The sequence below is a fragment of the Eurypyga helias genome, unplaced genomic scaffold, assembly GCF_000690775.1.
Source record: "Eurypyga helias isolate BGI_N326 unplaced genomic scaffold, ASM69077v1 scaffold4939, whole genome shotgun sequence".
In the NCBI taxonomy this organism is placed as follows: Eukaryota; Metazoa; Chordata; class Aves; order Eurypygiformes; family Eurypygidae; genus Eurypyga; species Eurypyga helias.
The window spans coordinates 1-12737 of NW_010269964.1; the positions used below are offsets into that span (position 1 = coordinate 1).

At 38.0% G+C, this 12737-nt stretch overlaps 1 protein-coding gene across 1 annotated transcript; it reads left to right on the top strand.

Annotated features, from left to right (window-relative positions):
• Positions 1-2901: 2901 nt before the first annotated feature.
• Positions 2902-11400, top strand: CRLF2 (cytokine receptor-like factor 2; the record flags this gene model as incomplete). The annotated part of the gene is given in 8 exon segments (XM_010158255.1): positions 2902-3013; positions 3671-3843; positions 5635-5774; positions 6514-6676; positions 8817-8931; positions 9997-10081; positions 11262-11378; positions 11380-11400. Coding segments are annotated over 8 exon segments (926 nt in total), but the record flags the coding sequence as incomplete, so codon positions are not given.
• Between the last annotated feature and the right edge of the window lie 1337 nt (positions 11401-12737).

Sequence of the window (12737 nt, forward strand, 5' to 3'; positions counted from 1 at the left end):
GTGATTCTGTGATTCTGTGATTCCACCAGTTTGCTTATGAATGTAAATTTTAAAAAAGTTATTTTTACTGCCCATTATGATAAAATTCATACAGAAAATCTAAGCAGTATAACATTATTTTACCACCCTAAACGTGCAGGGACTCACAGCATTGCAGTATTTTCCCCTTAGAGGTAAACAGCTATTACACTCCTTTCTCTTCTTTTAATGATGTTGCCTATTTTAGTTATAAACTCCCTTTTTAATCTTCCTCCTTTTTTTCTGTACCTGTACAGCCCTTTTGACTAAATTGACTGAACTCCTCAAAGTGATTAGACCCATTTTTCATTGCAAATTCTACAAGATCCCCTCAAAACCTTTACCGATCCTTTGACATCTCCAAGTACCTACTTTTGACCATTAAAGTTACCTCTTTGCCTTACAATTCCCTTCAGAATTCAGGTACTGACAGCTCTATAGTACTGAGCAACCTGAGACCAGCCTCATGTATAAACCCAACCTGTCCCAATTGCTTAACACTAGAAATCGGTGCAAGCAGATCTTTCACATCCTTGGCAAACTGCTGCAACCTCACTGCTGGAGAGCAATGGGATAAACTCTGAGTGCTGAATTCACCCTCCAAATAATGGAAAAATCACTGCTGTGCTTTCCAGTGGGGCTTCCCAGGTGCCCAAGACCAAGTGAGGGTTTATAGGCTGGCCCCTTTCATCTGGTAAGGATCCGGGCACAGTCTGGATTAGTTGGCTATGGCGAGATAAGACTCTCAGATACCCACTCTTTTTTATGTCCCTACTGGCAAGACTGCATGGCTCGCTGCTTAGAACATAGTCTATCTAAAATCTCTTTGTCAAGTGCAGGAAGACGTGTGCAGAGCTCTCTGCAGAGATGATAAGCCACCTTCTGAGATTAAACTGAAGAATTTTGTTTGTGTTTTACTTAAAAATTCATTCAAAATCTTGTCGTACAAGAAGCATTTCACCATCTGTCATTGTGTGAAACTATTGTGCACATAGAAAGAGCATTGTAAATTAATTTTGAAATTAATTATCCTTGAAAGTATGTGGTTAAGAAAGCAAATACTCTAACTGGTTTTATTTTTATAATTGAAACATGGACATTATCAGTTCTTTCTCAAAGTGAAAATATCTGCAAACAGACTGATTATAAAAAGTGGAAAGAACAAATTTTGTTGTTTCTAAAGAGAATTGAAATGATTCATTCCATACTCATAAAACTCATAAAACTCATTATCTCAGGAGAGTACAGTATTCTCCATTCACTAGCATTTCTATTTATTTTAATAATGTTAATTTTATTAAATATGGAGAACATAAAATTATACACTCAAATGTTCATTAAATATACATTTAACTATCTTTATCTAAAATCTAAACCCAAGTAGTCATATGGATTTCAGTTACACTGAACATAACACTTGATACTGCACAGAATTGAAGTTCTGTTTTCACTTCAGCGTGCAATAGTACTGACTTTTTTTCGGAGAAACACAAGTCTTTCAGTTTGAGAAAATAATAAACAAGAAGTCTGCAGGCGTTAGGAGGTGAAGGAGTTAGTTTCAAGTCCTTCTCTTGTGTAAGACCAGAATCCTTTTACCAGAGCTCCATTAATCATGTAGCAGGGACTTGCAGCTACACCTACCCTGTGTCTCTTGGATTTCTGTCATAAATGTCTCTTGAATTATTTTGACAAAACAGCATGTTGCAACACAATTACATCTATACCAAAATGTTTTGACTGACTCCAATTAGAGAAGTCATGAAACGCCTGGACATAGACATACAGCCATGAAAATAAGAAAAATGATTACTTGAACCCACATGCCTTTCTCATATCCTTAGTGTTGATTCCTGAGCATAAGATATCAACCATGATGTTAGGTGATATCTGGATCAGGATCACTCTATGTAATAAAAAGCTCCTAAGAAATGGGTTTTTTTCCACTTTAAACCCATTCAGAAGTCCAGAGTGGCATATAGTGTGAACAGCAATCAATGCTAAAATCCTCTATTCTCCTGCTAGATAGGAATATTCCAACAAAAGTTTTTAGTAGTAGATACTTCATGTCTGGAGGCAGCAGTCTGCAAATTTTATCCTCAAGTGCTTTCTAGCTGATAATCAAGACACATTTTCTTCCTTTTTGTTCATTCAAGTAAATATAATTTTACACCTTATAGAATGAAAAATATAATAATTTGTCCTTCTCCTTGATATAGAAAGGAATTCTAATCCTTTTTCTTTCTAAACTTCTCCATTTTTCGTTGAATCTTGATGGACACAGAATTAAAACACCTGTGTCCCCAGCAAGAGCTATAACAAGAAGAAGGTCAGGAGAGGAAATAATGCCTGTGTTCAGTCAGAGGACATTAAATGACCTTGCTTGTCTGTACGGTGAAATTTTCCAGAACCACATAGATCAAATATGCAGTACACTTACTTGTGATAATCTGCTCTGGATATTAGCCCCTTGTTTCTTACAGTAAACATTTGACAGTTTACGTACAGGCTCCATGAGGCACTAGTTCCCAAATAGTTCTCCTTAGCAGGTGTTATGGGGGAAAGTGGCCCTCAGGGTATAAGTCCTATGCATTGCATACACATGACCAGTTACCTCCTTTTGGACACGGGGACTAAAAGTGTCCCTGGAGAGCTCTTTGGTGTTGCTGGACATGCATTCATTTTGTTATTTGGAAATTCTAATCTGAACATCTCTATGTTATTTTACTGTTTTCTTGCATTTTAGATATTCCTAGGTGTTCTTATTTTATGATCAATCTGAGTCTGTTGCATACATATCTTTGAAATACTGATTGCCTACCAGTGTCAAGGGATCGTTTTCATATTCACTGCTGAAATCATATTCTCTGTCAATGTCCTGGGCAGGTTGGAAGGATACCATCAGCACCAAAATAATCAATTTCAATAATGAGAAGATGCAGATTACATGGGCAGCAAGAGAACTGTTTCCCAGCGAAAACGTGACATTTTCTTATACGTGAGTATTGACAATGCCTATTCTTCCCTTCTTAAAGGATTTACTTCGAGAGACTGAAATATCTAAGTCCATTTGAGTCTTCTGTGAACTGTATCTGAGAATACTTTTAACATTTGTTAACCTGCTTATATTCACAGCCTGCTACAGAAGTGGACAAATCAATAAGCCTGCTGAATAGTCAGTCACAACAGACACTGTATAAGAAATTTGTCCCTCTTCTGTCATTGAGCTAAATGTTAATGTTATTTACACTATTGAAAGTGGTTTTTTCCACTTATGTGTGTATATTTTTCTTATTAACTGACGTCATTAATGACTAACAGAAATTTAATTGGTTTTGGATAAAACAGTCATAACACTTGATCTTCACTTTTCTTTTGAAAACATCTGTTTGAGCAAGTCATTTTCTTATTAGAAAACAACAACAACATGAAGGAAACTTCGTAATTTCAGACTGCATCAAAACCCAGTGATGGAAAGTCAATAACGTTTGTGTAATGAATTCCCTCACACCACTATGAAATTTGCCGCTTCAAGAAATTCCATACACAGACTTCCCTCCCTTGGTAGGAGCATTTGAAAAAGAAAAAATAAAATAAAATTAACTTATGTTAATTAGTACAAGTGTTACTTTCACCGATATTATTTCATTTATAGATTTGATGAAGGCAAGCACAAAGTTTGGAAGCCATGTCCCATCTATTTATTGGATCAAAATTATAATTCTGGATGTCTTTTTAAGACAGAAGGTCCCACACTTGCCATCTCTATCAGGAACAGCAATGGAAGTGAAGAGTTTTTTTCTAAAAGACTAAAATCTGATTTTTACAGTAAGTATGTAAAATTACAACTGCTTTGGTAGCCATAGTGTCTTCACTGATTCTCTAGTTGTCCTTAGTCTGAGAAGTGATCAGTTAATTGGTATACAAATGTAATTCGTGTGTGTGTCAGAACCAAACTACACTTACTTTATGTTGATTTTCATCCCTTGCTGTCATCAGTAGTCACATAAGCCTGTCTGCAGCTGCAGCTAAGTGGGATTACATGAGACTGTCAGGCATGTCCCAAAACACTGTCTCAAAATTAGGATTAAAGTGTATGGGTGTGCTTAGTTTAGTGCAAGTCTGCTTGGTGTTCATACAAAGAAAATGAACAAAAAATTGATAGTTTCTTGTCTTGGTGCTGTGTGATCTTTCTCATCTTTTCAACCTTCCATTCTTTTGCGATCTTCTATTGGATGTGAGGCAGCAAGCTAGTTTTTATCAAAGGGTTTGTCATGAAACCATCATCAGATATCAACAGAAATCGGCTGAGTGACTCTGGTACAGTCTGACAGCATAAAAGAAACATCCTCCTACTAGTAAAGGAACAGTGTTTCATTTTTTATTAAATCCCTCTTGCCCCCAAACATATATTTCACATCTAGTGTGAGATGAGTTTATAAAAATCTTCTGGAATTGCACATAGTTACAGCATTTAAAGTGGAGGGATTTTTTTTCTCATTAAAAACATGCAGAAAATATACAGTGCAGAATTATCTGAAAAAATATATATTCTAAATACATTATTAGTATTCATTAATAATATTTTAGCAGAAGGATCAAACAGAAACCTCTCAAGGTATCTAACTTTGAGAATACTTTTATACCTCATAATGTTACCAATATCTGGTAAATTATGGAGACCTGCAGCCTGATCTTATTATTTTGGCTATTAAATACCCTCTAATAATAAAATGAATTTTAAAATGTTAGGTAATAGAACACAAATATCAAGGATCAGACTTAAGTCTTTAAATTAGGAAGGTAGGATTTTCCTAATACAAAAAGGCAACAAGAAGGATTGAGAAAGAAAGTAACACTCCGCTCACCACAGTGATGGGAAATCCACTACTGAAGACAAAGCAGCTACATAGATCAAACCATTCTCTGGATCATCTGAAAACAGTGAGGGGTAAATTCAGTTGTGCACATCTAAGTACCCAGTGTATTTTGCAGGTGCCCCACCACACCCAACATAGCCACCTGCAGCTGCACAAGTGTGTCTTGCAGGTTTTATGGTCCTGCATTTATCAATCACTTTCCAATGAAGAAGCTCCCCGTTTGTCTTGATTGCAGGGAGTATGAGAAGACTGGAGTCCTTCCTTAAGGACTTGCAACAGGTTCCTGACAAAAGATAGTATCTACCTTTGAATACCTTTGGCACCTCGAGATATCTTTGGCACCTCGAATGGTGAGCAGTGTCAGGATGTCAGGCTCCGTTCTGATGTTTAGTAGGGAGGTCAGCTATAAAAGTGTGCCCTCCAAGGAGAAAGACTACCTTCTTCACTTACTGTTCAGAGAAAGACTGAGACAAGGAGAGGGTGGTGAGGCACTGGAACAGGTTGCCCAGAGAAGCTGTGGATGCCCCACCCCTGGAAGTGTTCAAGGCCAGGCTGGATGAGGCTTTGAGCAACCTGGTCTAGTGGAAGGTGTCCCTGCCCATGTCAGGGGGGTTGGAACTAAGGTCCTTTCCAACCCAAACCATTCTATAGTTCTATGGAGGAAGAAATAACAATTATTTTAGCTGCAAAGTACTTCTTTCTAAGAAACTATAACATAATTTGTTTCTCTTCTTCTTAGTAAAGCCCAATCGACCAGAAAATGTGACCTTCTTCTGGAAAGAGGACACTGTTACTGTAACCTGTAATAAACCAGAGCAAGCTGTGAAGTGCTTGAGACTTGAGCTACAGTACAAAAGCAAGTTTGACAAAGACTGGCAAGTGAGTTGGATATGACATTTTAAATCAACATTGGAAGGATCTGGAAGTAGCCTCTCCATAGAATGTAAAATAGAGTTTCTTTCAAATTGTTCTCTCATGCTGTATTTTTTAATATAGCTGGTATCAGAAAATAGTTATATTTTTCGGATCCTGGATCCCTGCCATGCCAAAAATCACTTACTTTTTGAGTTATATGTGGTTGCCAGCCAAAGAGCTGAGGAGAACCTGAGGGACAGGTCATACAGTAAGAACAGAAGAGTTTTGGAAGATAAAAGCAGAAAGCGGAGTGGAGTTAAACGAAGAGAGGAAAAGGGAGAAAAAGTCATGAAATAGAATGAAACAAAAGAGATCACACAGGACTTTTATTTATGCTGAAGTTAGCTGTTAAGTATTTCAAAATATTATTCCATTGACATAAAACTTTTCAATCTCAAATATGACTTGTAAATATTTTGTGGATCAAAGTGTCTTTGTATACTGTAAATATGCAACCGTAATATAGTGCACTACATAATGATTGTTATGACCTTCAATTCAATATCAGACAATGAGGAATGGATATGAACAGCTAAGAGTCAGTCAAAAAAACAGAATTCCTTGAAAGTCAGAGAAGTTAAAGTGCAGTTCTGAGGTTTTGGGTTGGCCTATCCCTTATCTTAGTTGTGACCTTCACTGGGTGTAGCATTATGAAGCACTGTCTTGAAAGCCAGAATTAATGATGATACACCTTCCTTCACAGTCCAGAACTTCAAAGTGTTGCAGTGTTGGAGAGCAAGGATTTGATCCAAAGAAATGCTATTCATTACGTGTCAGACTGAAGAGGCTAGTACACTACTGCAACGTAGTTAATTACAGCAGTGACTGGGAAGCGGAATCATTCTGGAAGAATGGGACATTACTAGGTAACAGCTGTGCTACATTCATACATTTTCTAAGTACAAATGGGGAAGGGGTGACTGCAAAAGAGGCTGGGAACATGTAGCAGATTCATGTTGCACTGTTGTGCTCCGTCTTGTGTTATCAAGGAAAGCTCACACGGATGTCTAATTGTCCACATTTAACTCCTCTCCACTTTGTTCCTGATGGACAATAACTCTAAAAATTTATGCCATAATCAGCAAAGTTAAGAATGTCTTTATTACTTGTGTTACACTAATGACAGCAATGTGATACATGGGGGTGTCTCTGAGTGTGTGTGTCCACATATGATATATAGACATCAAAGCTGAACCCTAAGAAGATCCCTGATTCCCCATTTTTGAAGAGTGTTTAGAAAGTACATGCAGTGGAATTACAGGACCAGATGTCATAGCACTCAGATGCTCATATATGCTAGACTGATCAAAACAGGGAGAATGGGGGAAAAGAAATTAACTGGAAGCAAAGTCAGTATCAGCACTGCTTTCTCACCAGACAGGAACATTTAACTGAATGTGACTGACTTCAATTAGATCTTTGATGGAAACAGTATTTCTACTAGTTATCAAAGCCAAGACTAGATTTACTGTAGTAAAGAAAAAACAGTATACCTTCCCAAAACATTTGTATCATAACAGCTAAGCTCAAAATGCCACCTACTAGGCTTTATCAGAACTGAGACACACAGATGTCCAGTGTACCCAGATCTGAGTTCTCTAAAATGCAATGGGCTATCAACTCACCTGATGAAAATCTGTATAGTAGAGTTGGGATGAAATCCTGGAGCATAGGTATGTGCAGCCTGTGCGCTAGTAGTAGCCACAGTGCTGACCTCCAGAGAAGCCTCCTCCAGCACGCAGCCTGTGAGCCTGCAGCAGTGCCCTCAGGTGTGGCCAGCAAATGCCCTTAAGAAAGCCCAGAGGACAATGTCTCCCTGTGTACCTCTGAGGGGTGAGCACATAACCACCATGCCCGAACCGCTGACTAGAGGCTGCCAGCTGGGAACAGCAAGAAAGGAAAGCACAGAGGAGACTGGATAATGGCTAATGGAGACTGGCTGCTCTGGGTGCCCCTGGATCAGAAGTGACATTAGCACAGGCCCTTCACAGGCGCAAGCACTTCGGGACTTAGAACGTTAGAATGGTTTGGGTTGGAAGGGACCTTAAAGACCACCTAGTTCCAACCCCCCTGCCATGGGCAGGGACACCTTCCACTAGACCAGGTTGCTCAAAGCCTCATCCAGCCTGGCCTTGAAGACAACCAGGGACTACAATGAGTTATTATTGACTCCAAACCCAACATCAGAGGAAGCCATGAACAAAGCTGTGCTCAAGACATTTCACAGACTTTGAACACCTTACTTGGGGATCATAGCTTTTCTTGTGGCTTTCTGGCAAGCTGAACAAAGGAAGCAGGTGGAACAGGCTGGGTGGTTCCTCCTGTATAAATAACAATTTTGTTTTTGTAGTATTTATTTGAAGAGCAGAAAGTCAGTAGGAGGAGGTAGAGTTTTGAGGTGGCATTACAAAAGCTGCAAGAAAAACACAGGGAATGCTGAAAAGTACACAAATGCATTAGTTTTGTATACCTGTGTGTTAAATGATATCCGGCCATTAATTACTTTCAGGACATCAGCACTTGTGGTTTGCTGGCTTTTTGTTTGGATGGGATGGGAGGGGTGATGTTTGTTTCTGTATTTTGTCTTGGGAAATAAGACATTTAGGATACATGTAAAATTACACTTGCAGCTTCGGTGATTGTAGGTGTATATAATACAGATCTTAGCACAAAGCTGCTGTGTCACTGTCAATGCAATACGATGAAGATGAGAAGAAATGCTCCATTCATTCATAATTCTTCTATTCTTTGCCTGTAAGCCCAGTCCTTTGTCCTGTGCCAGTTCAATTTACATAAATAAAAGCATAATTTTCTTTTGTGGCAAGGTTTGGGGAAGGTTGGCTTTTCTATTCAGTTTCATTTGAACAATAGGACTTGACTTATTTGTTCTTAAAGCCTTTTCTGTTGTATTTGTAAAGAAAAGTCAATGTTCTAGCATAATTAGGAATATTTGCTGTTAAAGGAAAAAATACTTTTTTCACATCCTTTCTTTGTGATTATTCCTAGATTCATGTGATGATGATATAAAATCGCAGTCAAACAAAGTAATTGTTTTAAGTTTTCTGCTGGCAGTGCTGCTAATGATAATTATCCTCTTGATTCTTCTGTGTAAATGGCGGAGGTAAATATTATTTTATTGGTTACTACTAAATAACTATGTCATGAAAATAGAACTATGATTCAGGATCAAAATTCAGGACTCAAAATTCTTATCTGATAAATGAAGTACTCATGAATTTGTGGAAGTCAGTAGCTTAACTGTTACTTGAGGGATAATGCATCCTGGCCTTCCAAACACCAAGGCCTTCAACTTGCAAAACCAGAACAATTCTGGTAAAAGACAATGTTTCAGGATAAAATTCTGTCTCTTCCACTTAATTTCTTCTCTTTTTTTGAAATCTAGTTAAATCCTGAGAAGCCAGTTATTTTGGTTATTTCTTCTGAACTGACATTCTTTTGTGCAACCTTCATCAGACTCATTGTCTGTTTGAAGTAGGCTGAAGCAAGGTTGAGTGTATTCAACTTTAAGACGACTAGATCAATATTTGGATTTGTGGTTGAATGACTGTTCCATCTGTTCAAAATGTTCATCTACAATTAAAAAACCAAAACAAATCAACCATAAAACAACAGGAAAAAAACTAAAAAGGCCCCAGATTTTGGCTTTTTTGGTGGGGAAAACCCACCCATTTCAGAACCACCCACTCATTTCAGAAAATGAGCTGACAGTGTATGGGATTACAATAACCTTTTGAGATAATAAATGGATTTTTTTCTCCTATACATCTATGTTTCAAGTTTACATCTGTGTTCACTAAGTCATCCAGTACAGGTGGTTGCTGCACCATTTTCCCTGTCTAGGGGAATGTGGCCAGGGAATGTAAAGCTCTGACTACCACAAGGAGAGGAATAGCTCTTTCTTTCTAGCTGGAAGATTTTATAGAGTCCAGATTTTACAAGGATGGGGTTGGTTGTAAATCCAGCAGAAAAATCCCTCTTAGCCTGATGGCATTATCATACCATTATAACTGCTTTGTGACTCTAGAACACATTTAAAAGAAATCAAGCCTAGAGTACTGTCATGTAAAATATATTTGTGGCTACAGAACTGTGCTCACGTAGATTTTTGTATGAATGACTACATTATAACAAAACATCAATCTGTAATTTTCTTTCTTTGTTACAGGCTTCAGAAGTCAGTCATGCCTGACATACCAGATCCAAAATACATGTTCACTGATCTCTTCAATGATCATAATGGAAACTTCCAGGTAAACATTCCCTTCTTAACAAGTCTGTGAACTCTACAGTGTGGAGAATAATTTGAAAGTAGCTATTCATACTTGCTCTGCACAGACATTACCACAAGCACCCAAGAGAGAAGCCCTTCCCCTCAAGCAACATCACAAAGACGATCCACAGAGCAAATACCAGAGCTCATACGATCAGTGTAGTGCTACTTTGACACTATGAAATGACACTTGCTATAGAAAGAGACAGAGAAAACGCTGGAGAAGAATTTAAGGTTGTTCAGAGGCACAATATCCAGTGAGATGCCACTCTGGTGTTTACATCCATCCCTAATCAGGGAGCTTACTTTGACCTGATCATGCCTTTTATGTTTATAAAGTGCTGTCACGCTTAGTGTTGAGTCAGTGATGTCACCCATACCTTTGGAGGCATCAGTCACAGTAGGTGAGTAGCCATAGAGGTGTATGGTCACTAAACCTTTTAAACATGAAGGGGCTGTCAAATGAATAGACCACAGTATTTGCTTTTGTTTTCCTATCGCTTCTTGAGTCCATGACATCACGTATGTGATGCATTTTTATGTATTAAGTGGGCTGTCTTTATCTTAATTGCTACTAAGTTTCCCCTGAGTAGAGACAGGTCAAATATTTACATTTTCAAACCCAATGACAATATCAAAGACCAGTAATAATGTTTCAGTGAGAAACTGAAAACTTTCTATATATGACAGCTTTAAACTGAAACAGAAGAAGAAAGATATAATTGTAAATTAATACTGAAGCTTTAATACAGAAATGGTATGTTGTCTATATTTCCAGGTAAACTCAGTCTTAATTTAGATTAAGTCAGTACTTGGGTGAAAGAATGCATGAGTCTATCAAGGAGGGAACACCTGGTATTTTAGACATCCAAGGTTTTGTAAAGGTTCTGATTAAATACAAAGACGTATTTAACATAGTTTTGATAGTAAATGCGAGTTCATATGCATTTCTGGAATCCTGTCTGCTTTCCTGCCATTCTGCCTTTCTTCTGTTCTGCTATCTTATGTTGTGCTTGTTTATATTGCTTCCTTTTCATCTTCTCCTTTGTGGCTTAGACTGGAAAGATGCCATTACTAAAGGAAAATCAGTGTCTGTACAGCCAGGTTTCTTTTGATTGATATCTCAGTCACTGCCAACATCAACATTTTCATTTTCCTAGGAATGGATAGACAAAACTGATCATGCAGTGGTGCAAACCAAGCTAGAATATGAAGAGCCAGAGTGCATTATTGAGGCAGAAAGCCAGCAAGAAGAAGAGAAGAACAGTGACAAACGGGCCTCGGGAAAAAATTCTGTGAAAATGACCCCAAACCATCTCAAATTGCCTGCCTGATGCCAACACTATAGCTTCTTCTGCTGGCTTCCAGATTTTAATAAATGATGACATGCATGTAATGCTATAAAGTCTGCATAATGCAGAGGGTGTTAGGAAATTACATAAAAGATCCTGATGAGTGATGGGGAGTGGCTGAATAGAACAGGTTGTCATGAGTAGACTCACGTCCAAGAAGGACACTAGGCTGTGTTACCTGTTTTCAGATCTGTTCTTTCCCAGCACTTATCACCACTTGGACAGGCTCAGTGTTTGAAATAAATGCCTGATAATAAATGCCTAATAGATCCTAGAGTTGGGATTTATTGTTCTATTTGGGATTTATCTCTAAGGCTAAACTGAGCTTCATTTTCCTCCTATGAACAGGAGAGAGAAAGACCCCTTCATAATACATGTTCACAGAGCGGAGACCTAGTCCTTGCGCTTATGGCATACGTAGAGCAGTGCAAACTAAACTGTTCTTCTCAAATGAAGAGAGACAAGGAAGGGGTTTTTCTGCTAATGCTAATTATTCTGCAGACCAGGTACTGGTCATTTTCACAGGGATAGGATGCTGCTTTGGAAGCCCTCATGCTTGCTTTTGTAAGCTGCTTCTTCTATTGTGAAGCTTCATGCTGCATGGCAGGCATGAAGGTTTTTATAAAGAGAAAGAATAAGCATCATGTCTAACAGAAGAGTGAGGCTGTACAGTATTAAGTCACATTTTATCCTGCAAGTAGTGTTGTGTAGGCAGCCTCCTCCAGAACAGCAGCGCTTCATGGGCCTCTTCTGAGGTCAGGTCCTCAGTATCTTGTGGTCTTTGTATGACTACGCAACTTCTTCTAGAAAGCTGAGGTTCATTTTGAACAATATTTATGTTTAACTGTGTTACATTTGCTTCAAACTATTTTTTAGTGCATTGAGCAGCTGTACACCCAAATTAGGACCTTTTATTAATTTTGCATATATGAGTCTCCTGTTTTCAAACTGTGATTTAATGTTTTCTAAACATACCGTCTTCTACAATATGTATAGTTTTAAATTTACAATGCAATATACTGTGCAATTAGACCCCAGAAAAAAATACCTTACTATTCCGTGAGCTTCCCTGTACCACCAATATGTAAATGTTATTTGAAAGAAAATTCCATAATAAATGTAAGTGCTAAAATGTAAGTGCTAAAAGCATCTTCGATATGTGTGAGGTCTTGTAGATATACTGTGATTATATGTTGGATTGGCTCCATTTTTTTACCTGGATATCAATCAGCATTAAATTATTTTATCAGTTGAGTAAGCTTTGTCAGTTGCATACCTTCATTA